The sequence below is a fragment of the Carex rostrata genome, chromosome 34, assembly GCF_964058835.1.
Source record: "Carex rostrata chromosome 34, lpCarRost1.2, whole genome shotgun sequence".
Lineage (NCBI taxonomy): Eukaryota > Viridiplantae > Streptophyta > Magnoliopsida > Poales > Cyperaceae > Carex > Carex rostrata.
Genome location: NC_135951.1, coordinates 488,258 through 511,158, shown reverse-complemented (window position 1 = coordinate 511,158; position 22,901 = coordinate 488,258). Strand labels below are relative to the sequence as shown.

Sequence of the window (22,901 nt, the reverse complement as noted above, 5' to 3'; positions counted from 1 at the left end):
TTGTACACAGTTTTGCAACCATGACTACTTCGGATCATGTATAAAAATATCGGTACATTTGTATTTTTATGGTTGGCCATAAAATAGAAAAAATTGAAACAACAAAAAATGTGAATTTACAAAATCCTAACATATTGCTAATTGGTTGCGCCTTATGCACTATACCCATAATTATTTAAAAAATACATCGTCTTAATTAGGTTTACATGCATGCTTCACATTAATATAATGTATAACCGTCTAATTAATGTTGAAAGTTGAGATATATTTACAGCGTAAGAAAATATAATTTTTTGGCATTTGTTGTGGCTAAGAAAAAAAATTGATTAAGGTCAAGGTAAGCTTTTAAATTTAGACTTGCAAAAGAAACACACAAAATTCCATCATTATTTAGAAGCCAGAGGTACATAATCTTAATTTGCAAAAAAAAAATTATTTATCCCATATAAAAAAAAAACCAGAAAAACATGACTTGTGGAGATTTCTAAAACACCCAGGCTGCATAATGATTTGGCAACTCATTCTTGGGATTGCAGATTGGTTTGAAGGCTTCCAAATAACTCAAAAATGCACTGTGTTATTAAATATATTTAGGTTTTTGAGGGGTCTCCAAATCAATATGTGGCTCTCCATGAATGGGGCCGCCAAACTATTATGTGGCCTGGTTACGTGTTTCAAATTAATTTAATGTTAAAAAACAATAAGTCTAACATAAATGTTGATGAATTATATTTTGGTCTCTATATGCAAAGATAAAGACGTATGTTTAATTTTTATAAGAAATATAAACAATAAATATTGGAACTCACATAATCCATTCTTTCAACCAAAAAAAGAAGAAGATAACAATGTAATAGTAAATTGAAAAAAGGGGAGGAATTAGTTGGTGTTGACATTATCCACTTAAAGAAAAAGCAAAAGCTACAAAAATGGGAATAGAATCTGCTTCCCATTCTCTGTCCCTCTCTTAATCCAATTATTTAGGAACAAATCATTGATGAACGAACCAAAGAAAATAAAAGAAAATACCAAAAAAAAAAAAGAATGAAAAAATCAAAGAAGCCACCAGGAAAAGAGAACTATTGTTGGAGACTTCTCTGCTGCCTATGCTATGCTATACTAGAAGCCGAGGAGGGAGAGCGGATTCCGCCACCGAGGCCTCTTCGGCCTAGTCAAAAGAGAGCCCTTAATTCCACAACTAATCAACGTAAGATCGATGATTCGAGTGATGTTGTACAAAAACCGTCACAAGTTAATTCTCAAGAACCGTCACGAGAGAATCCGTCCCCTTTGCATGGGGGCTTTGGCAATGGAGGCAACGATGTGGGGTCCATTTTCGCTGGTGGTCCGCCTCCAGTTTAGAGTGATTCAAGTGATGCTATACAAAAATCTAAAGAGAAATCTGATCCTTTACCAAAACCATCACGAGAGAATCCGTTCTCGATCTTTGCACGATGGCTCCGGTGATGGAGGCGACGATGTGGGGTCTCTTTTCATTGGTGGTCCGCCTCCAATTTCTAATTAGTATTTTTTTTTTTTGGGTTTGAGATTTTTTCTTCCTGATTACTGTTAAATAATTTAATGTATGTTAAAATATTCCTTTTTGAAAAAAAAAATGTATGTCCGAATATATATAGAGGCTTGTTATTTCCAGTAAATAAAAGGATGGTGATATATAGATACAACTTGTATGAATAAGTTTTGTTTTAAACACTACTAGCCTACATATCTTGAAAAAAGGGTGTTTAGTAATTAAAAGTTGCTAATGTTGGTATAATAAAAAAAAAAATCAGGGTCGGTCCGATGAGCAATAGATCAAATTAGATCTGATGTCCAATCATAATCGATCGTTCAATCCGGATTAAGATTCGTATAGACGGTTTTTAGATTTATGCCGATCAAATACACATGAATCCTGATATAGATCAAACTGTTACAATCATATATCAAACTGAATTTGATCCAATGCGTATCAGACTGCCACCACATCCAAATATATTTAGTTAAATAAATAAAGTTTTGAGATAATTTGAGTAATTACTAGTTCTTGAATGACTAGCATTAATCAAATTTTATATTTTTATAATTTGTCACTTAATCTAAAAATTCTACACAAATAATAGTAATTTTGTATCTATTTTCTGACTAGGATCTATGCAACATGCATTTTGTTACTCAATTCTAAGTAAAAAAAATGTAAAATTTAGTCGGTATACAACGCTAGAATTTCAACATAACATACTACTAATTTTCAAACCGCTCGATCTGTTTTGAGATTCGTGCTTGATCAGGTGCTGATTGTAACTCACGGAACGGAATAATTAAATCGATTCTGCTCCGTTAATAGGGACCGTGGAAGAATTCACAGACCCTTTAATATTGTGCAGATTTAGATCGGACGCTCCGGATCCAACCTCAAACTTTGAGTTACTATAGAGGATCCAAATTCCACCTCTCCCCCCTCTGCGGGATGGGATCTCGATCTCTCCTCGAATTCTCTCCTCTCCTTTGCGCACGGCGCGCCTCCTGTGCATTTCTAGATTGGAACAGGGAGCGTCCGATGGGCATTGGACCAAAATCAATCTAGACCAGTCGATTTGCATTAAAACCCATGCGCACGATAATTGATGTACTGCGAACGAACCTTATAGCAAATTAGACAGCGTCGAATAGGTCTAGGACATATTTTGGTCTGATTCCCATTAGATTCCGCCACCGAGGCCGAAGAATAGATCCCTTAGGCTGTGCTCCAGAAGCCTGTTGCACAGAGGAAGGGGACGGGAGAGGAAGGAAGGGGAACGCGCTCGTGTTACTCCGTCTACACCCCAAATCGGAGGGTACGAATTTCGTAGCTTTGTACGCTTGATTTCCCCCTGCCACAGTGCCGTCTCCCCTCCTCTCCTCTCCTCTCCTCTCGGATCTCCTCGTTTCTGGAGCGAGTAAACGAGGCGGGCAGCAGCGGTCTGAGCGCGTCTCCCCTCCCTTCCCTTTAATGAGCGTTACCCTCCGCGTTTTGGAGCACAGCCTTAATCCCACGAATCCGTATCCTCTGAGATATCTCAAACTTTGCGTGACTTAATCCTTACCGTTCGTATAATCCAATGGGCCAGAATCGTTTTCACTTTAATAGCGCTGCCCAAAATGACCGACTTTTCTTTTCCTTTTCCTCCTCCGTCAACTAAACCCTTCTTCTCTCTCGTTCTGTCGTGCTCATCCCCTCCTCCGCCTCTCTCTCTCTCTCTTGTTGCTCATCTCTGCCCGATCTACTCCTGCTCCAATTCTCTCCCTCTCTTGCATGAAAGGAGAAAACCCTAATCGCCTCCACCGGCCCCCTTCTCTCACCATTTCCTGCCCCTGCTTATCCCTCTCCTTCGCCGAACCCTAAATCGAAGAACCCCTATCTTCCGCCATGTCCTCTCTCAGTGCCCAGTGGTCTCCTCTTTACCGCACCGAGCCTCTTCTCTTTCTGGCGGCAGTGATTCATCACCTCTCTCTTCCAAAGCACGTAAGTCGATTACTCTTTCTTGTTTTTCAATTCAATTGCTCTTTCTAGTAGTGCAAGTTTTTGTTAGCTAAGGTTGAAATTAAATTTTTATTGAAGGTGCATCTGAAGGCAAAGGTCGCGGCCGTCAGGTACGTGAATTTAGAGACTGAAATGCTTCTCTAATGGAATGAAATAATTATTTTCTTTTTTGGTTTAATTTTTCAGTTTATTGCAGTGACCAAGTCATCTGACACTGTACTGATGGTTCTTGATGCTTCCAAAGTATATCTTCTAAATGTTATGTTGTTGTTTTGCATTTGGTGTTGCAAAAGAGGAGTTGCAATCACTAGAGAGAACGTACATATGCTTGTGTTGTACTAATTTCATTTTTGTTGTATGTGTTGTATTAGTAAATTTTTGGAGACATCCATGTTTAAATGTAATGGAATTGTGTTGTACAGATGCTTGTGTATCACGTGTTGTAAACAAATGTAATTGTGTTTAAATGTACAAATGCTTGTGTATCAATTTGAAGAGCATTTATGCTACAAGGAAAAGCATCCATTGTTTATTATTATTATTATTATTTTCAATATATTTCTTTTGCTTTCTTCATTGTTTTAGTGAATTTTCATGGATTTTAGTTTATTTGTTGTGTTCAAGCCTTAGAGAAACCTTGACTTATGCTCTATATGTATGTTTATGATTTTATATATATTTATTTTTATTTATCTTCAATTTTATGCCTCAGGTTTGACTAGAGTTGACTTTTCATTGGCAGCAAACCGAAATTAATTAATTCATTTAAATTATTCTATGAATCTAAAAATGAATTTTTGGCGTGAAGCCAAGAGATAAAGCAACCAGCCGGTCAGGATACTTATTTTTTTGGTCAGTGAGTGGAAAAGGTAATTGATTCTGGCCCATTGGATTATACGAACGGTAAGGATTAAGTCACGCAAAGTTTGAGATATCTCAGAGGATATGGATTCTAATCCCACAACTGATCAGCGTAAGATCGATGATTCGAGCTGTTCAGCAAAAGATAAATAGGTCTAGTGCCTCTGCTTCTCGAACTCGCATCCCCTGAGATCTCATATTTTGCGCGACTTTTCGGAAAATCTCAGACGTTCAAATATGTCCTGCACGAATCTCAAAACTCAAATAATACTGGCCCCTCCCATCCCCGAATAGGCACCGGACACATCGGTCCCGCAAAATATGAGATATCTCAAAGTCAGAGGATACGCACTCCTGTCCAATAACCGGCGCTGTTCAAAACCCTTCTCTCCTTTCCTTTCCTTCTCTCGCCACCGCTAGCAGCCTACTCTCGCCGCCGACTCTCTCGCCTCCTCCATTCTCCGGCGAAACAGAAACGGTGAGTATCTCTCTCTCTCTCTGTGTGTGTTTGCCTAATAGATGAATAATACTTCAATTTCTTTACATTTTGTGGGGGAGATTGAAGGTAGGAAGGAGAAGAGAAGAGATGGTGTATTGCAGTCACTGTGGTGATCATTGCCCGTCGATTGTGGATCCTGACAAGGGCTACATGTCAGTTATCTCTTTACTCTTTTTCCATAGATTCATATTTGCATCAATCTGTTTTGAATTGCATGAATTGGAAGCATCTTATGGTTAATTTAGGAATATTGGTTTAAGATAAAGTTGGTGTGTTCTTCATGCCTTATTTTGTTATTGTGTTAGTGGTACCAGAGAGGTGGTACCATGTTCAAAAACATTGTAAGGGTTTTCATGTTGAATGGAAATCGGTGGGAATCCCCACTTCTTTAATAAAAAAAAAAAAAAGATAAAGATAAAGTGCTTGGTTGTGGTTAATTTAGTTGCAACTAGTTTATTATTTCTCAAAATTGCTCAATTGATTTTGCATTATTTTAATTTGGTGTCTTACCCAATTGAGAGGGATCATCTTACTTGTCGGACTGATGTTTGCCACATAGCATGATCTATCTTTTGCTGTTTTTTTTCCTCTTTTTATTATACCTTGTAATTTATTTGCATTGATCTGGTTTGAATTGCGTGAATTGAAGCATCTTGTGGTTAATTGAGGAATATTGGTTTAAGATAAAGATAAAGTGCTTGGTTGTGGTTAATTTAGGTGCAACTAGTTTTTTATTGCTCATTTATGTTCAATTGATTTTGCATTATTTTTGTTTTGTGGTTCAGCTGTTGCGGCATGTGCGGAAAAATTATCGATCAAGAAATCTATTCTACCGAACCAACCTTTGTCAAGGATAGTTCTGGCCAGGTATCATGATTTTTTTTTAGGCAAAGAGATGTAATTTAATAGGCTTCACCAAATATCATCCGTTTTTATTTTGAAAATGCCCATTTGAGATGTTTTACCAATGAATTGTAAAATTGTAGTTTTATGGGCATATTGTGATTTTGGAAAATTACTGCAATTGGAGTAAAATTGTAGTTTTAATGGTTTGAGGAAGTTTGAGAAGTTCTGGACTGGATCGTCCGGTTCACTAGGTTTTTAGTTTTTGAAAGATATAATTGTATTTTAATCATGGGAAAGGACTCATGATTTCCCAATATTGTGTCATATTAACAGTGGTTGTTTTGCAAAATACAGAGCCGTTTGGGTGGTATGATCCTTAGGAGCATAGAGAGCGGGTATTCAGCTTCGCATGAAAGAACATTGGCAAAGGGTGATTACATTCTTAAACTATTTGATAATTATATTGTAATATGAGTAATGTTTTATAATTATAGTTCTCATTACTTGACTTTTTGCTTTATTCAGGGAGAGATGAGATAAGATACATAGTTAATTGCTTAGATGTGGCCGGTGGAGATTCGATCATTGATGAGGCTCATAAATTTTATCAAGTAGATATCTTCTTGTTAACTCGTGTTTGACATTGGTATTAAATGCCAAATAATATAGCTTGTTGCATTTTGTTCATTTTTTCTTGCGTGAAACAATCTGGTAAAAGTTGATAAATAAGCATACCGCATTATGCAATGAAATTTATTTAGATGCATGTTGAATAGCATTCTGGTGCAAGTGCCTACTTTTTCTGTTGAAGAAATATAATTTTTCAGGCGTATCTGCAAAAATTGGTGCCCTAGTTAATAAACATTGTTGTTATAATTAGGGTTGAGTTTGAGCTTTAGTAGTCTGTCTGTTCCAAAGTTTTGAATTCTATTTTCAGATTTACTGATTATTTTCTACTGTAGTAAACATATAATGTTCAATTCATGTTTAATGAAGTGAAGATAGCTGTTGACAAGAATTTTACGAGGGGCCGAAGAACCACTCATGTTGCCGCTGCTTGTCTTTACATCGCATGTCGGTATGTAGTGCTTATAAATTTTTATTAATGACCTTATTGGTACCTTGCTCAAACAAAAGAATGCTACTTGGGCTTATTCAGACTGGTACCTGTGGCTTATGGTACCATTGTTAGATTTATTTAATATGGTACGAATAGCGCGGATTGGTCCATACTATGGATCAATATCTTCATTTTCAAAGTTCAAATAGTCGATCTGAACTGTTCTAAATGATCTCCATATGAAAATGTACTTGCAGACTAAATTTCACATTTTTTAGAATTTTTTAACTATTTTAAAATACAAAATTGCAGTACCAGCAAACAAACCAGTAACTAAAAAATAAAATACCAGAAAACTGTTATTCTTAGATCAGTACCTAGTGCCACAAAGGCCACCAATCGCTGCACTAGACAGCCAATAAAAAAAAATATATATAAAAAGCTGTTCTTCTCAGATCAGTACCAGAACAAACAACAACCGAAAAAGCCCCGCACGTACCAGCAAAACCAGAAAACTGGTACTGACAAATACCAGAAAAAGGCGAGCCTCGTACCAGCAAGCAGCGGTTGGATCAGACCAGAGAAAATCAATAACAGAAAAGAACCCCTTTATCAAGTGATTTTCTTGATAGAAAGAATACAACAAATCTTTTATTGAACCACTAATTCAAACTGATACATACTAGTATTATTTCCTCGATATAAAGTTACCAGTAATTCAAAATTACAAGACGCTGGTATATTTTTATTATTTTTGTAGGAAAAACAAGAAGGCGTACCTACTAATAGATTTTTCTGACTATCTGCAAGTAAATGTGTAAGAAAAATCTTCTCTCTAGTCTCTATTTTGCTGCACAAAGTAGATTTATAGTTATTTGCAATTAAATCTGAGTTTTTATTCGTGTTGTTTCAGATATGTGCTAGGTGCAGTATTTTTGCAACTGTGCAAAGTTCTACAGCTTTCAGAGCATCCAATTATACAAAAACTCGTAGATCCAAGTCTATTTATTCACAGGTTTACTGAACGTAAGTGTTATAATTTTTTGTTGTGCCAGTATCATACCAGCCAGGTAGTGATGGCAATCATTGACCTAACCTGACCCTGTTTGACCTGACCCGTTTATGATGTTTCAAGTTTTTATTTTATTTTATGGGAGGGAACAAAGTACAGACACTGTTTGGTAAAAAATTGAAATGGCGACGAGAATCTAAACCAAGCCAGAATGGGACAGTACATTTCAAACTAGGCTATTTGTACCTTGCTTGAAATAATGGTAAATGTAAAGAAAAATGTATTTCAATTAAAATGTTAATATATATTTTTTGTAAAACTTTTAGGTTTATTGGGTAAAAAGAATAACGAAGTATCCACAACGGCTCTAAGAATAATAGCTAGCATGAAGCGTGACTGGATGCAGGCTAGTATTTTCTTTTATTATTTATATTTTAGGAATTTTTCTTTGAAATTGGTTTAATTTTTGGTTAACCTCAATATACTAGATACAATGTCGGCCTTTTGTGATACTTGTTTTGGTTCCCAATTGGCCTGTTCGGCCAGATAGAGAATAGTGAAAGAATAGAGGAAAATTGGAATTTGGAATAGGCTTCTATGTACTATTCTGATCGTGCTCAATTGAAGGTGGAAAAGTGGACTAGTGGAAAAGTGAAAAAGTATTGCTAAATGAGCCAATTATATTTCTTGAAAAGGGCCAATTCCTCTATTCCACCATCCCCACAGAATAGAGAATTGGCTCATTGAGGAAGATAGAAGAGGGACCTACTGTAAAAACCAGGGGCTAATGCAAATGTTCAAACTCAATGCCACTTTTCCAACTACCATAATTCCACTCAATTCCTTCATTGTTCGGCTAGAATAGAACCTCTATTTCGATCTACTCTTTTCCTCTCCTGCCGAACATGCCCAATGTTTAAAACTAAGGGCATAAATAAAAATTGATCCTATTTATTGGATACCAATGCAATTTACTCTTTGCTTATTTTGTTGTTCAATGCAGACGGGGAGGAAGCCTAGTGGATTATGTGGTGCTGCCTTGTACATTGCAGCTCTTTCACAAGGACTTGATTATTCAAAATCAGAAATTGTAAAAATTCTATTATTTTATTAGAGAATATAGTTTTGTAGCTCGGAAATTCCCATTCTAATACTACATTTTGTTTTTGTTTAATCAGGTCAATGTGGTGCATGTATGTGAAGCAACATTGACAAAACGGCTGATTGAGTTCGAAAACACCGAGTCTGGTTGCTTAACGGTAACACACACCCCCCCTCCTCTTCACCCGCCTCCTTTATATATGCTTCTTTCTCGCTCTCTCTTTTGATTTTTTTTTTATTTTAACTAGATTTTTTTTTTTTATATATTGTGTTTATAGATTGAAGAATTCACAGATCGAGCAGATGAATTGGAGAAGGAGATGACTCAATCGATTTCAATGCAAGTACCAAAAGATGGTGGTCTTCTTTGCAAACACAAGGAACAAAATGACATCGTCCATTTCGCCCATGGTCTTTGCAAGAAATGTTTTGAAAAGGTACTTCAGAAATGTAAAATTTAGTGTGGAAGTACATTTTCATACAAAGATCATGTTGAACAGTTCAGATGGACTATTTGAACTTTGAAAGTGAAGATATTGATCCATAGTATGGACCAATCTGCGCTATGCATAGTACCATAGCCTCACTCATGTTAAATTACACTCTTCCATGTGCATAATTACATGAAATACATCCAATTTGTTTGATGATTACAAGTACTTAACCCTAATTTATTATTTTCTAACAGTTCATGAAACTATCGGGAGGGGTAGATGGGGGTGCAGAGCCGCCGGCCTTTCAACGGGCTGAGATGAAACGTAAAAAAACTGAGGCCCAGATTGAAGAATCCTCTTCAAACTTTTCTCTCTTTGATGAAGAGAGTGGGCCCACTGTGCAAGTAAGACCTCCTTGTGTCATGGTTAATCCATTGGTTAATGGGTCAGTTTTTGGGTTGGTCCCACTCATTCGTCTTAAAACAAAAGGATGGATTACCAAATTAGTTAATTATTTTTTCACTAAGAAAGCAACAGAGGTAAAAAGTTAGTAGGTTTTTTAATGTTTGCTCAATACTAATCAAATTTGACAGCCTCTCTAGTTTCGAACCCGTAACATCCTTTGATTTAGGGTTTAAGCATCAGATTTATGGGTATGGTACTTGGTCTCTGCTTGGTACAGGAATTTTGGGTTTTTGTTCTCTTCCGTAATTTATTTTTTATTTTTTTGTATATTGTTTTATAGGAGAAAAACACCGATGGAGTAACAGGCTTTTCTCCAGATGAGCAACAAGAGGAAACAGAAGCATCTGGAGTTACTGATAAAGATGGTAATCTGGAATTCTTACATTAGCTAGGATTAGTTCTTTTTTTTTTTTTAGGCTACGGTACTATGCATAGCACATAGTAGTTTGAACTACAGATCAATATCTCTCTTTTCAAGTCCAAACAATCGATCTAAAACTGTTCAACTTGATCTCAATATGAAGATGTGCTTGTAATTCAAATTTGACAATTTTTAGAAACTTTTTTCTATTTTTTTAGATCGATAGAAAGTAGTGATTTTCTACTTTCTACTTTTTACTTGATAAAAGTAGTATTTTCTACCTATATAAAAAATAGTAAAAAAAATTCTAAAAAATGTAAAATATAGTCTGGAAGTACAATTTTATATGGAAATCATGTTGAACATTCAGATCAACTATTTGGACTTTCAAAATGAAAAATATTGATCCGTAGTACGGACCAATCTGTGCTATTCATAGTACCATAGTCTCTTTTGTTCACTAGATATATTATAGTCGAATTGGAAAAGGTTGCAACAATGATGTTTTTTGGCATGTACCTAAAAAAATGGAAATTATTAATATCTCATTTTACTTTAATTTTATTTGAAGGCCTTGAATCCGATGTGTTACTAGATGATGAGGTTGATAAAGAGGATGATGAACCTGAGACCCTTTCTGATATTGACGATGCTGAGGTAATTCAAATCCTCTCTCTCTCTCTAACTAATTTATGTCTCTTATAAATTGTTAAGTGGCTTGGTCTCTCTCTCTCTTTAGGTGAATGAGTACCTACTACACGATGAAGAGGAGAAACACTACAAAAGAATAATTTGGGAAGAAATGAACAAAGAATATCTTGAGGTTATTATTTGACTACAACTAAATGCCTTTCTTATTTGTTGTTGGTGTTGAGGTGTATCTATTTATAATATGTTAAATTAATAGGAACTGGCATTGAAGGAAGCTGCAAAAAAGGAGGCTGAGGAGAGAGAACCTCGAAAGGTATTCATTGTTCTTCTTGTAGTGCCTATTGTATGCACACAAAAAAAAAAAAAAAAATTGAGAAAGTACGTCTAGCTCAAAAGGAACACTAAAGGGACAGTAATTTATATACATCAGTAGTCAGTGATTTTAATATATTCAATTTAGGATGTATAAGCATAAATTTTATTTTTCTAATTGTAGGTTAGAAAGAGGAAACCTGAAGAAGACGATACAGGTCCGGCCAAGACTCCTTTCGAGGCGACGTGTAATGTGCTCAAGAAAAAGGTATTATTTACCTTTATCTGGATCGATTATCTCTCTTATTTGTTCTTTTAAATGTTTTTGAATTAGTTTTTCTTTTAAAATGTTTAGTAGAGTTACTATTTTTATACCACTTTTTTCATTTTCAGGGCCTTGCATCAAAAGTTAATCTGGATGCAATAGGGAGTTTGTACGATGTAAGTTATTACAAATATGAAATTTCTCGCGATTCCATAAGAGAGAGTTCCCCTGATTTTAACTGAATTTTCACCAAATCAAAACTAATAACTATTTTCTATTGCTATACTGGTACTGGACTCAACCATTGTGGTACGATGCTAGTTCAGTACCAAGACTGGTTCTTTTGAATTTTGTTTACTCGGTTGATGAAAAATAACAGATTACTTAGAATCAGCATTTTAAATCTCAGTTATTTTACATTTCAAAACTAATAACTGATATTCTCTTTATTCTTTTTAAAACTAATCAGTTGCTTGCTATTTTAATTGAAAATAGATGGACGATACAACCTTTGAGAAAGAGGAAGCGGAAACAGAGGAGAAAACATTCAATAAATTTGCCGAGTTTGAAGAAAATGCCGAAAATGGACTAGATGAGTTTGATTTTGTTGATGAATTTGTTTTCGATTAGCATTTCTTTTGTACGATGCTTTTAGTGTACTGTTATTATTTATATTCATTATTATTTATTAGTTAGAAGTCGGTATTTAAGCGCCCGTCAGAACACACGTGTGGTCTAAGTTTTTAGCTTTTGTTGGATAGTTGAATAATTAGTTTCAGTGGTTGGACGATTTTACCCCTGGTAGTATGCCTGCGTAAACTGCACTGGAATCAGAGAACACTGGCACAGTGTTCACTACACAATCAAATCAGAGCTGTGAGTACATGCAAACGTTGTAAAAAATGTCTGTATCTTTGTATCTATTTATTTACAAGTTGTAAAAGATATTTACAAGTTTCCTCAAATTAAGAAATTTCAAATTGCTTCTTTGGGGATGCTCTGAATTGACTTGTTATTCAATGGCAATATGCAGTTAGATTGTGGAGATTGATACATGTGAAGTTAATTAATCAGAAATTTTCTGTTTGTTAAATATTAGAAGGATATTATTTTGGTCACTAGATCAAAAACTTGATTCTGGCACTATTGTTTATCTTTGCAATAATTTGGAGCAATCAAATGATAGATGCTAGGCTCAAATCCAGCCCACTATATTTTGTTGCAGAGAGACATATAGACTACACGTACAAGGCCTAGAAAGAGCTCAATTTGAGTTGAGTCCAAACTCAGCTCGAACTCGAAATAGAACATCATTTCCCTAATCGATCTGATCCGAGCCGGGCCGCCCATTGAGTCGAACCGTCGCTCCGTTTCTTCCTTCACTTCGCTCTGTCGCTCCGCTAGAAGCTCCATCGCTCTCTCGCTCGGTTGCTCTCTAGGTGCGTTATCTCTCTCTCTCTCAGGTGCGCTATCTCTCTCTCTCTCTCTCTAAGCTGTTTAAATTGAAAATGAAATCTATTGTAACCTATAAATTTGATACTGGTATTGCTATTATTTTGTGGGTTTTGTTAAATTGAAAACAAAATCTCTCTCTGATACTGGTATTGCTATTATTTTGTGGGTTTTGTTAAATATTTGACATCTCAGCAGTTGTAATGTCTGGAATTACCAGTTCATCCTATTTCATGTAGCTGTGATCTGATTTTCACTTAGGGGTTGCTATGATCTGCTGACTAGGTTTCTCTTCGTCTTTTTATAAGTTGCACGATCTGCTTCTGTAGTTACTGGTACGGTTACTGTTTGACTGGTACGATAGAGCTGAGAATTCCCTACTTCCCTTCGTTTTTTCCATATTCTTTCGACCCTTTCCTCTTTTAATGATACTGGTATTTACTGGTTAGTTGTTGCTTATCGATCAATACTAGATCAATTGGTACCTTTTCTTCGTCCTTTTGTTTTTGAACGCATCAGCATTTGTTGTTTTGATTCGATAAAAGTTGTCCATACATGTCGAGTCAGATGCAGCACTTTGTCCCTTCTAAAGAAAATTTATCCATTATGTGAATACTGACAAACTGTTCAGTTGGATACAATGCTTTGAGAGATTTTGAATCACGGAACCAAGCAAACTTGATTAATAGATGAAAAGGCGAACAACAAATGTGTTTGCATTGTTCCTGTCCGGCTATGGCACTATGCTAATATCTTGATATATATAGCCGTTTAATTTTGATAAGTAAAAAACATCACAACAGGTGACAGATGGAATACAGGAAGAAATACAAAATTGGTTTCAAAACTGACAAAAAACACTGCAGTTCAGTATGGAGGAATAAATATACTTTGATTTGTAACCGGGTCGGATCCCATTTTCTGCGGTATACATGGTACTGGTACCAGATAATTCAATTACTGTATTTTATAAGCTACTGGTACCATTTTCATTCGCGTAAGCACTAATTTAATATCATGCAATCATAGAAAATAAAAGAAAAAAGTCGGATAACATAAAGTGCAAATATTTTCAAACAGAAACAAAATATATAGTTGATAATGGATCTAAATCTGACTTAAGAATACATAAGGTATAATTGGGGCTGTACAAAGAAGTAACAACCCGTCCAACCCATTTGACACCTATTATTTACCCGGAAGAGCTCCAATGGGTCCTGGTGATTTGTGAGTGGTGAAACAGACATGCCTTTGAAATATATTACAATTAATTGAGTTTGAGCCGAGTTTTGGGTTTGAGCCGAGTTCGGGCCGAGTTTTGAGCGAGTTACCGCTCATTAGCAGGCCTAGTCAAATTTGTTAACAGAGCCATTTTAGCTTCATCTAGCGCAAGGGCTATAGAATCAAAGCAGCGTTGTGTATGGTTCGTGTGCTGCATTAAGGCAAACCTACTCTGTTAAAATCTTCACCCCAAGAGTAGTTCAGGTTCAAAACCGCTGCCTTCGCGTCATTTAGATCCTTTCCCACCCCCCTTAATTATTGCAGAGAGAGAGAGAGAGAGAGAGACTGCAAATGAAAGGCCCACAAAAGCCCACTGTAGTAGGCCCAAACAACTACCTACCATTTCACGTCAGGCCCAAAAATCAACAGTTCGGGTTAATTGTTTAACGTGGAGGGTTAAAATACCCAATAGTTTTTACCCCAAGCGTATCTCACCTAGGGGTGAAAACGGAGCGAATAATGCTGATACTATATCCGCATTCATCAGATAATGAGCGAATATGGATACGGATAGTAAACGGATATCAAAATTCAAAACTAAATTCGCTTTAAACGGATACAGATACGGATTCGAATACAGATACGAAACGAATAATTGTCGGATATTGAGTCATATGAACTTTAAGATACAAAATACTAATTAAATATGAAATATGTAATTGGTAAAAAAAAAATAGAATATATAATTTGTTAGTTATCTGAATTAAGTCATATGAATCTTTTAATTAAATATAGGTTTACGTAATTTGTAAAAGAAATAAGGGTCTTCTTTTATACTTTCTCCTCTCTACTGGATTAATCCAGTGCCGTGTAGCAAGAAATGAGAACCAATTACATATGTGAACACTCAACACAGTGTAATTCCAAAAGCTATAATTAATGCAAGACACCTAAGGGTATTTTATCAAATGAAAAAAAGCAAGAAATGAAAAATGGTGTCAGGTTGTCACAAATAGCGCGAGATACAAGATTTAAAAAAAAATTGTTAAATCACTAATTGTTTATGGATTTGGTTTCGAATTTGATCAGAAGAAGTTTCGTACTGTAATTGATTTCTGGCTGACTTCCACCGAGGAAATGTGGATGAATCCGAATAAAGTGTTGAATTGGGTAGAAGCTATGTTACTCGGATACTTCATATTGGATCCCGTACCCGTATCCGATACGTATCGGATACGCCAGCTGGCGTATCCGGTGACGTGGCGTATCTTTAACACTCTGATACGGTGAATGATACGCTCTGACACACGTTGATACGGCTCTTCAATGCTCGGATACGGAGCGGGATACGCCCGCACCCTGTGAGCCGCGCATGGACAGCGAGATATGCCTGCACCCCTGTGAGCCGCGCATGGACCAACCACTAATAGACCAGCGAAATGAGCAAAATTGATTCCCAACAGTGGGATTCGAACCAAGGCTGGTGGGTAAAGCACCAGGCGCCTTTTCCATTGCTAAAACTCAAATTTATTGTCTTAATGTAGTATCCATTATATATAATATATATAAAACACTTTAGTGAAGATTTCTGATATTATAATTTATATAGTACAAATGTTGAATTAATAATAAAATTAAAATAATAAAAAAATATATAATAGACGTATCGTATCTGGGATTTTTGAAAATTACCGTATCGTCGTATCCGTATCCATGCAACATAGGGTAGAAGTGAGAAGTGAGGTGAGACATCCTGTGTTCACTGTTGGGAGGAGAGTGAGTTTCGTTCATGGCAGGAGTGGAAATAATCTGAAGCGTCAATCTGAAATTAGATGTGCGGTCCAGATAGTGGGATATTTTGGGGTAAAACCGGTTGGAGGCTTGGGGCATTATAACCCTCCTCTTGTTTAACAGAGCAGTTTCGACTTCTACAGTGCATGGACTATAGAATCAAAACAATGCTGCATATGGTTCGTGTGTTGTATGAAGCTAAAACTACTTTGTTAAAATCTTTACCCAAGTTCAGATTCAAAACCGCTGCCTTCGCCTCACTTCCTCGCTTCATTTCCCACTCCCCTCACCACTCACCACTCACCAGTCGCCACCTTCAACAACCGCCGTGCTCCGGTGGGGATCTCTTCTCTCTCTCTCTCTCTTTTTAACATCTCAAATCTCTACTCCTTTAATCTCTCAAAACACATAAACTCAACTCTTCAGTCAAAAACCCTAGTAGTGTCCAGGCCCACTTTTTGCTCCTCACCAAGTCTCAGCCATGCTCGATTCAGTAAGCATTGAAGCCTCCTCTCCTCTCCCTCCAATCACTAAGGTCTCTCTCTCTCTCTCTTTATCTCTCTTTCAAGAATTTTACCAGTTCAATTAAGGTTGGTTGTTAATATAATAGCATATTGTTTTATCAGTGAATTATTTTATCTACCTCAATAGGAAATTATTATGTAGTTGAATTGCAACTATTTTCTCTATGGTAGAAACTAACAAACTGGTACCACTGGTTTGGTATCTTTGTAAACTAACTACTGGTAGAAACTAACTACTGGTACAAGTGAACTATTTTATCCAAACCTCAAGAGGAAATTATTATGTAGTTGACTTACAACTGTTTTCTCTATGGTACAAACTAACTAACTGGTACCAGTAGTTTGGTACCTTTGAAAACTAACTACTGGTAGAAACTAAGTACTGGTACTAGTGAATTATTTTATCCAAAACTCAAGTGGAAATTATTATGTAGTTGAATTACAACTGTTTTCTTTATGGTAGGAACTAACTAACTGGTACCAGTGGTTTGGTACCTTTGTAAACAATTATGATTTCGTGAAGAAATCGGTGGATTTTCTACACTTTTATCAAAAAAATTACAACTATTCTGTTCTTCAGTTCAAGATATTTTCTGACTCAATTTTAACTAGTACCAGTGGTTTGGTACCTTTGAATTATGATTTTGTAAAGAAATCAGTGGGTTTTCCCCACTTTTATCAAAAAAAAAAAATACAAATATTATATTCTTCAATTAGTATAATTTCAAGATATTTTCTGACTCAATTTTGATTTTTACACATCGGCAGAAAGACGAAGGTACGATTGCGATTGTATTTGAAGAACTTACAAGGGGGCTTTCACAAATTGAAGAACATATTGAGTTTTCTCTTCCAGATGATTTTTTTAGAGGGGGTGAGAGCTATATTGCCATTAAGCGCAGTATCCTTTTATTCTTGTTCAAAGTGAATTTTTAAAAATTGTTTTCTTTTAGTTGTATCTTAAAAACTGTAGGTACGGTATTGTCCATTTTTGAATCTATGACTACAATACGAAATTGGTTAATTTTTTAGTACCACCCCTGTTATATCTGGTACTGTATGCCAGCATGTACCAGTTCAGGTATTAAGTGCTACGAGTGAGGCTACGGTACTATGCATAGCGCATATTGGTCCGTTGAAAAAGTTCAAACAATTGATTTGAATCACTTTATCTAAAGATTTAGACCATTCAAAAGTAGCGATTTTTTACCTATCTAAAATAATTTAATAAAATTCCAAAATATATAAAATTTGCATGTATATCATTTTGTGCGGTTCAGATACACTATTTGGACATTCAAAACAAAAATATTAATCTGTAGTAAAAACCAATCTACGCTATGCATAGTACCATAACCTCACTCAAGTGCTACTGTGGTTTTGTTTAATTTTCATTTTTACTTTTAATTTTTATTTATTTATTTTTCTAATTTTGGATGGGACTTAAATCAATCGATCATCCTTGAAATACGAAAGATATTTATTTTAATAAAAAGCGACCTGAAGACGATGGTATCTTTTGCGCATGTGAACCTTTGAATGGATCTACTACCCTTTGTGACGGGGATTGTCATTGCACGTAAGCTTTCCTATAGTAGTTTTTTTTTTTTCTTTTGTGTTGATTTATTTGATTAGCACAGCAAGAAAAGTTGCATGATTTGATATTGAGTGAGGCTATGTTGTTACTATGCATAGCACGGATTGGTTCGTACTATGGATCAATATCTTTTAAGTTCAAATAGTCGATCTGAACCGTTCAACAATCTCCATATGAAAATGTACTTGCAAACTAAATTTGAAATTGTAGGTTTCTTTTACTTTTTTTTTAGATATTAATGGTCTAGAATTTTTGGATCAAGTGATATTTTACCTATCTAAAAAAATTGTAAAAAAATTGTAAAAAATGTAAAATTTGATCTTCAAGTATAATTTCAAATGAAGATCATGTTGAATGGATCAGATTGAATATTTGGACTTTGAAAATGAATATTGATCCATAGTACGGACCAATCTGTGCTATGCACAGTACCATAGCCTCACTCTTTGATATTATATGAAAAAATGAGTTCGTTAAATAGGATTTCATGATGCTCTCCCCACTTGTTTTTCTATTTTTCTTATTTAATCGTGTCTTTTGTTTGGTTTTATGACTATGTTAGTAACTCTGATTTTAGTGGTAGTATGGGAGTTTGATACTGGTAGAAAGTGGCACCTTTGCAATACGTATTTAAGCAAGAAATGAGGCTACACACCACATATTCTTTGTTTGAGAAGTTGTATCTTTTTTCTTAACGATTTGGTCAATTAATTTGATTTTTAATTGATAGGATGTTGTTCTCTTGCTGTTCCGGTAATTGTAAGTGCAGTAGCACTTGTGCTAATAAACCCTTCCAGCTCAGACCCGTTAAGAAATTGAAAGTTGTCAAGGTACTCTCTCTCTCTCTCTCATCTTTGTGAGAAAGATAATATTTGTTATATGTATTTTCTCCGTTCCAGACAGAGAAATGTGGGTTTGGATTAGTAGCAGAAGAGGATATAAAGCAAGGCGAATTTGTTGTAGAATATGTGGGAGAAGGTATTTTTTTTTCCCTTCAGTTAAGAAAATAAAAATAAAAAGTGGGGGCGGAATTGAACAAGTTGAGTTTTCATGTCTGTTCCAAATTTCAGTCCCTAAAGACTTATTTATGCAACATCAACTGACATGGGTCACTATCACATATATTTTTGTAGGAGCAATACAAAAAGTAGTATTTATATGAGTGCTACAGTTAAATTTGTTGTTTCACTTGATAATTTGCTTTCACTTGGGACTGAGGAGTAGGTATATTTATAAATTAGGGGGGATTTTGTGTATTCTCCTTAGTAACTTCAAAAATACATATTTCCCCATCTAAAATTCATAATATCATATTTTCTCTCAAAAACCGACCAATCAAATTATACTACATGCTAAATATTTTTTATTTTTTTAATAAAGGGTAAAATGGGTACTTAATAAATTTAAAATGAGTTTTACTAGAAAGTTAACAAAATGGGTAAATTTGTGAGTTTTTGAAATTTCAAAGGGCAAATATGATATTATGAATTTTATAGGGGGGAATATGTAATTTTGAAGTTTTTGAGGGGTATCCATGAAATTGCCCAATAAATTAAGGATTATTGAAAAATTTTGGTACTTATTGTGCAGAAATTAAGAGTGTTCAGACTTCAAAGGTCATGGATGTGTTTATTTTTTGTGAACAGTTATCGATGACAAAGCATGCGAAGAGAGGCTATGGAAAATGAAGAGAAGAGGCGCCTCAAATTTTTACTTGTGTGAGGTGAATAGCAACATGGTAATTGATGCAACATATAAGGGGAATAAGTCTCGTTTTATTAACCATAGCTGCGATCCAAATACAGAAATGCAGAAATGGTACATTTATCTCATCAGACAGTTATTTTTATTTGCTAGTTCTATACAAAATTATTACTTTTCCTTATTTTTTTTAGGAAATTGCATCTGATTACCAGACTTTCTTTTGCTATTGTGCATTGGTTGTTCCAGTTTCTAGAAGATTTGTAAATAACATGATTGCCTAAGTTAAGGTTGAGTCCTGAAAATATGACTAAGTTGCCACCAAACTTTAAACCCTACAGTGAACCCAATATTTTAATATATTTTGGGTTTAGGAAATAGAGCTCCTTAAGAGTTGGGAATAATATTAACTATCATTTTTAACCTAACTACTGGTACTAGTTGTACCAGTCTCTTTTGATTTAGCCTGAGTTGTACCAGTTTCTTTTGATTTAGCCTGAGTTGTCCAGAATTACTTTGTTTGACTGGTCATGTAACACTACTAGTTGTTTTGGCTACTTGGTAGTATGGTTATTTTTATAGTATGTTCTTTTTTTAATTTAGAAATTTAAAAATTAAATCTTCAGGAAAGGGATTGATTGATTTTTTCCTTCGAAAAATAGAATGGTACAGTTCCATCTATTTTCCAAGAAAAAGAAAAACAATCAATCCCTTCCGGAAAGATTTCATTTTTAAATTAGTAAATTAAAAAAAAAATCCACATTTTTCTTATGTGTTATTTGTAGGAAACAGTTCATTCATTTATTATATGTATATTTTTGTTCTTGTAGGAGAGTAGAGGGGGAAACTAGAGTAGGCATTTTTGCCCTACGTGACATAAAGAAAGGAGAAGACGTAACCTATGATTACATGTTTGTTATCTCGCCTCTTATAATTACCAGTTAAAGAAATTTTGATTTATCATATTCTAAAATGTGCCCAAAAAAAAAAAATTCAGGTTTGTGCAATTTGGTGCTGATCAGGATTGTCACTGCGGTTCTCTCCATTGCAAAGAAAAACTTGGCAGTATGGTTCCTTCATTTATTTTTAATTTAGATGAACTTGTAACAATCCAATAAAATATGTTTTTACTTGCTAAATAATGATAAGTGCTGTTTTTTTTTTATTTGCTTTTACATAAAAGTTTCTATATTCATATAAAATGTTCTTTTAAAAGATGAAGATATAATATGCATTGACATGACATTTTTATAATCAGGAGGTGTAGATTTAATGCTTCTTAAAAAAAATGCCGTGACCAAGGATTGTATACAATCTCTCGTACGAGTCTGGCGCCAAAGCCATCAAATGTACATTTTTTTTCTTCATCCTTTCCTTTTTTTTTAATCCTATTTCCTTTCTATTCAGATTTTCTCTTATATATCAGATGTTCTCTTACTTAATACCTGCCTTTTTTTTGTTCATAATATGACTTTCTTAGGTGGGTAGAAGGATATATTTACAGTTATGATGACGAGAGGCGCATGCATACTGTAAGTTATATATAGTATTATTTTATTTCTTTGTTTAGTGGTAGGAAGAATTGCAATGGTACATTACCTGACTGGTACATTAGGTTGTTTTTAAAGGGTTTACATGTCAGAATTTGATTTCTAAGATAATTAAACTAAAACAACTGGAGCAAATGTATCAGTAATATGTGATAAGAGTGAGGCTATGGTACTATGCATAGCGTGGATTGGTCCGTACTATGGATCAGTATCTTTGTTTTCAAAGTTCAAACAGTCGATCTGAATTGTTCAACAACATGATCTTCATTTGAAAATGTAATTGCAGACTAAATTTTTTACATTTTTTTACAAATTTTTTAGATAGGTAGAGAAATCACTACATTTGAATGGTCTAGAATCTTTAGATCAAGTGATTTGCTACCTCTCTTAAAAAATAGTAAAACAATTTTGAAAAATATAAAAATTTGATCTACAAATGCATTTTCATATGGTGATAATGTTGAACGGTTCAGATATGTGATATGTCAGCAATATGTGATAGCAGTACAAGTTTTTATGGGTATGATTAAATGAGCTTGTAATCTACAAATGTGGCAGATTATGTATGGTGATGGAAGTCTAGAGGAATTAGATCTAGAATCCGAAATGTGGCATTTCTTGCCCCAAATAAAGAAATTCAGAAGATAAGGTATACATCTTGTCTCGTTATTACTAGGTGCATTTGTTGGTTGAGGGAGGCTTATAGTAAATTTGCAAATTACAGATCGACCCGTGCTATGGATTCATATATCTATTTTCAAAGTCTAAAGAGTCTATCCGAACTGTTAAGCATGATCTCCATATGAAAATGTACTTTTAGAATTTTTTTACTATTATATAGGTAAAAAGTCACTAGTTCGTATGGTCCAGAATTTTTAAATAAAGTGATTTTCTACCTATCTACAAAATAATAAAAAATATCTAAAAAAATATAATATTTGATCTCCAAGTACAATTTTATATGGAGATTATGTTAAGCGGTTCAAATCGATTATTTTTTACTTTGAAAATGGAGATATTGATCCATAGTATGGACCAATTGTATATATACGACTTTTATTGGTATATCATAAAAGATTGTTTTGTAGTTAAATTTGTAATTTTGTTTTACCACTTTATGCAGGCTGATGCTTATGCTGTTGTAATAACTACTATTTACTCAAGTGTTTTTTTTATTTTTTTTATTTTATGGAAATCTCTATTGGGCTGTATGATTTTTTCTTGAATAATGATCTTCAATTGTATACATGAACTTTTTTTTTTCAGGGAGTTTTGTACCTATTCTAGTGTTTGCTATGTTAAATAGTTTGCTAAAGCATGATCCTTCAAAAAGATATATTAGTAATTTAGTTGGAAACTTTTATTAGTGCAAAAAAATTTCCCATAATTTTTTATCATTCATGGTATACCTTGTATCCATTCTTGCTTATAAATCTATGATTGTGGGTTTTTGTAAATTGATTTAAGTGATCTTGCATGACTAATTGAACGTAGCCTAAAGTACCAATCAATATGTTAATTATATCTTATGAGTAGAACTAGGGTGCTCTTAAGCTCACCAAACTTTTGGTGAGCTTAACTCTAAAACTCATCAAATTGATTTCAAATGACGAATCCGAACCGTTGAAACCCGCCTACCTTACGTGTGATGCATCTACATGTGAAATTTTTAAAT

The 22,901-nt window shown here is 34.6% G+C and overlaps 2 protein-coding genes across 13 annotated transcripts; both read left to right on the top strand.

The window, feature by feature from the left end:
• Window positions 1–4,719: 4,719 nt before the first annotated feature.
• LOC144549018 (transcription factor IIIB 60 kDa subunit-like) lies at window positions 4,720–12,095 on the top strand. 11 transcript variants are annotated; one of them, XM_078297780.1, is made up of 20 exons: window positions 4,720–4,862; window positions 4,950–5,035; window positions 5,669–5,750; window positions 6,084–6,159; window positions 6,255–6,340; window positions 6,731–6,807; window positions 7,550–7,606; window positions 7,703–7,815; window positions 8,128–8,207; window positions 8,805–8,891; window positions 8,980–9,060; window positions 9,181–9,339; window positions 9,591–9,740; window positions 10,082–10,166; window positions 10,734–10,819; window positions 10,902–10,985; window positions 11,070–11,126; window positions 11,310–11,393; window positions 11,519–11,566; window positions 11,886–12,095. In XM_078297780.1, exons 2-20 carry the CDS (start codon window positions 4,971–4,973, stop codon window positions 12,018–12,020), a joined length of 1,692 nt encoding a protein of 563 aa, XP_078153906.1. In that variant the 5' UTR covers window positions 4,720–4,862; window positions 4,950–4,970; the 3' UTR covers window positions 12,021–12,095. The 11 variants fall into 11 exon arrangements, with proteins under 11 accessions (XP_078153906.1, XP_078153900.1, XP_078153897.1 ...); XM_078297774.1 differs by having other exon boundaries at window positions 4,738–4,862; window positions 4,943–5,035; window positions 9,591–9,734; window positions 10,758–10,819; XM_078297771.1 differs by having other exon boundaries at window positions 4,738–4,862; window positions 4,943–5,035; window positions 9,591–9,734.
• Window positions 12,096–16,247: 4,152 nt separating this feature from the next.
• LOC144549172 (histone-lysine N-methyltransferase ASHH3-like) lies at window positions 16,248–22,583 on the top strand. Of its 2 annotated transcripts, none has more exons than XM_078297905.1 (12): window positions 16,248–16,389; window positions 17,147–17,279; window positions 17,855–17,957; window positions 18,706–18,805; window positions 18,875–18,953; window positions 19,622–19,793; window positions 20,507–20,587; window positions 20,674–20,741; window positions 20,935–21,025; window positions 21,157–21,208; window positions 21,785–21,875; window positions 22,350–22,583. In XM_078297905.1, exons 1-11 carry the CDS (start codon window positions 16,336–16,338, stop codon window positions 21,872–21,874), a joined length of 1,023 nt encoding a protein of 340 aa, XP_078154031.1. In that variant the 5' UTR covers window positions 16,248–16,335; the 3' UTR covers window position 21,875; window positions 22,350–22,583. The 2 variants fall into 2 exon arrangements, with proteins under 2 accessions (XP_078154031.1, XP_078154032.1); XM_078297906.1 differs by lacking the exon at window positions 22,350–22,583 and adding an exon at window positions 22,068–22,126.
• The last annotated feature ends 318 nt before the right edge of the window (window positions 22,584–22,901 follow it).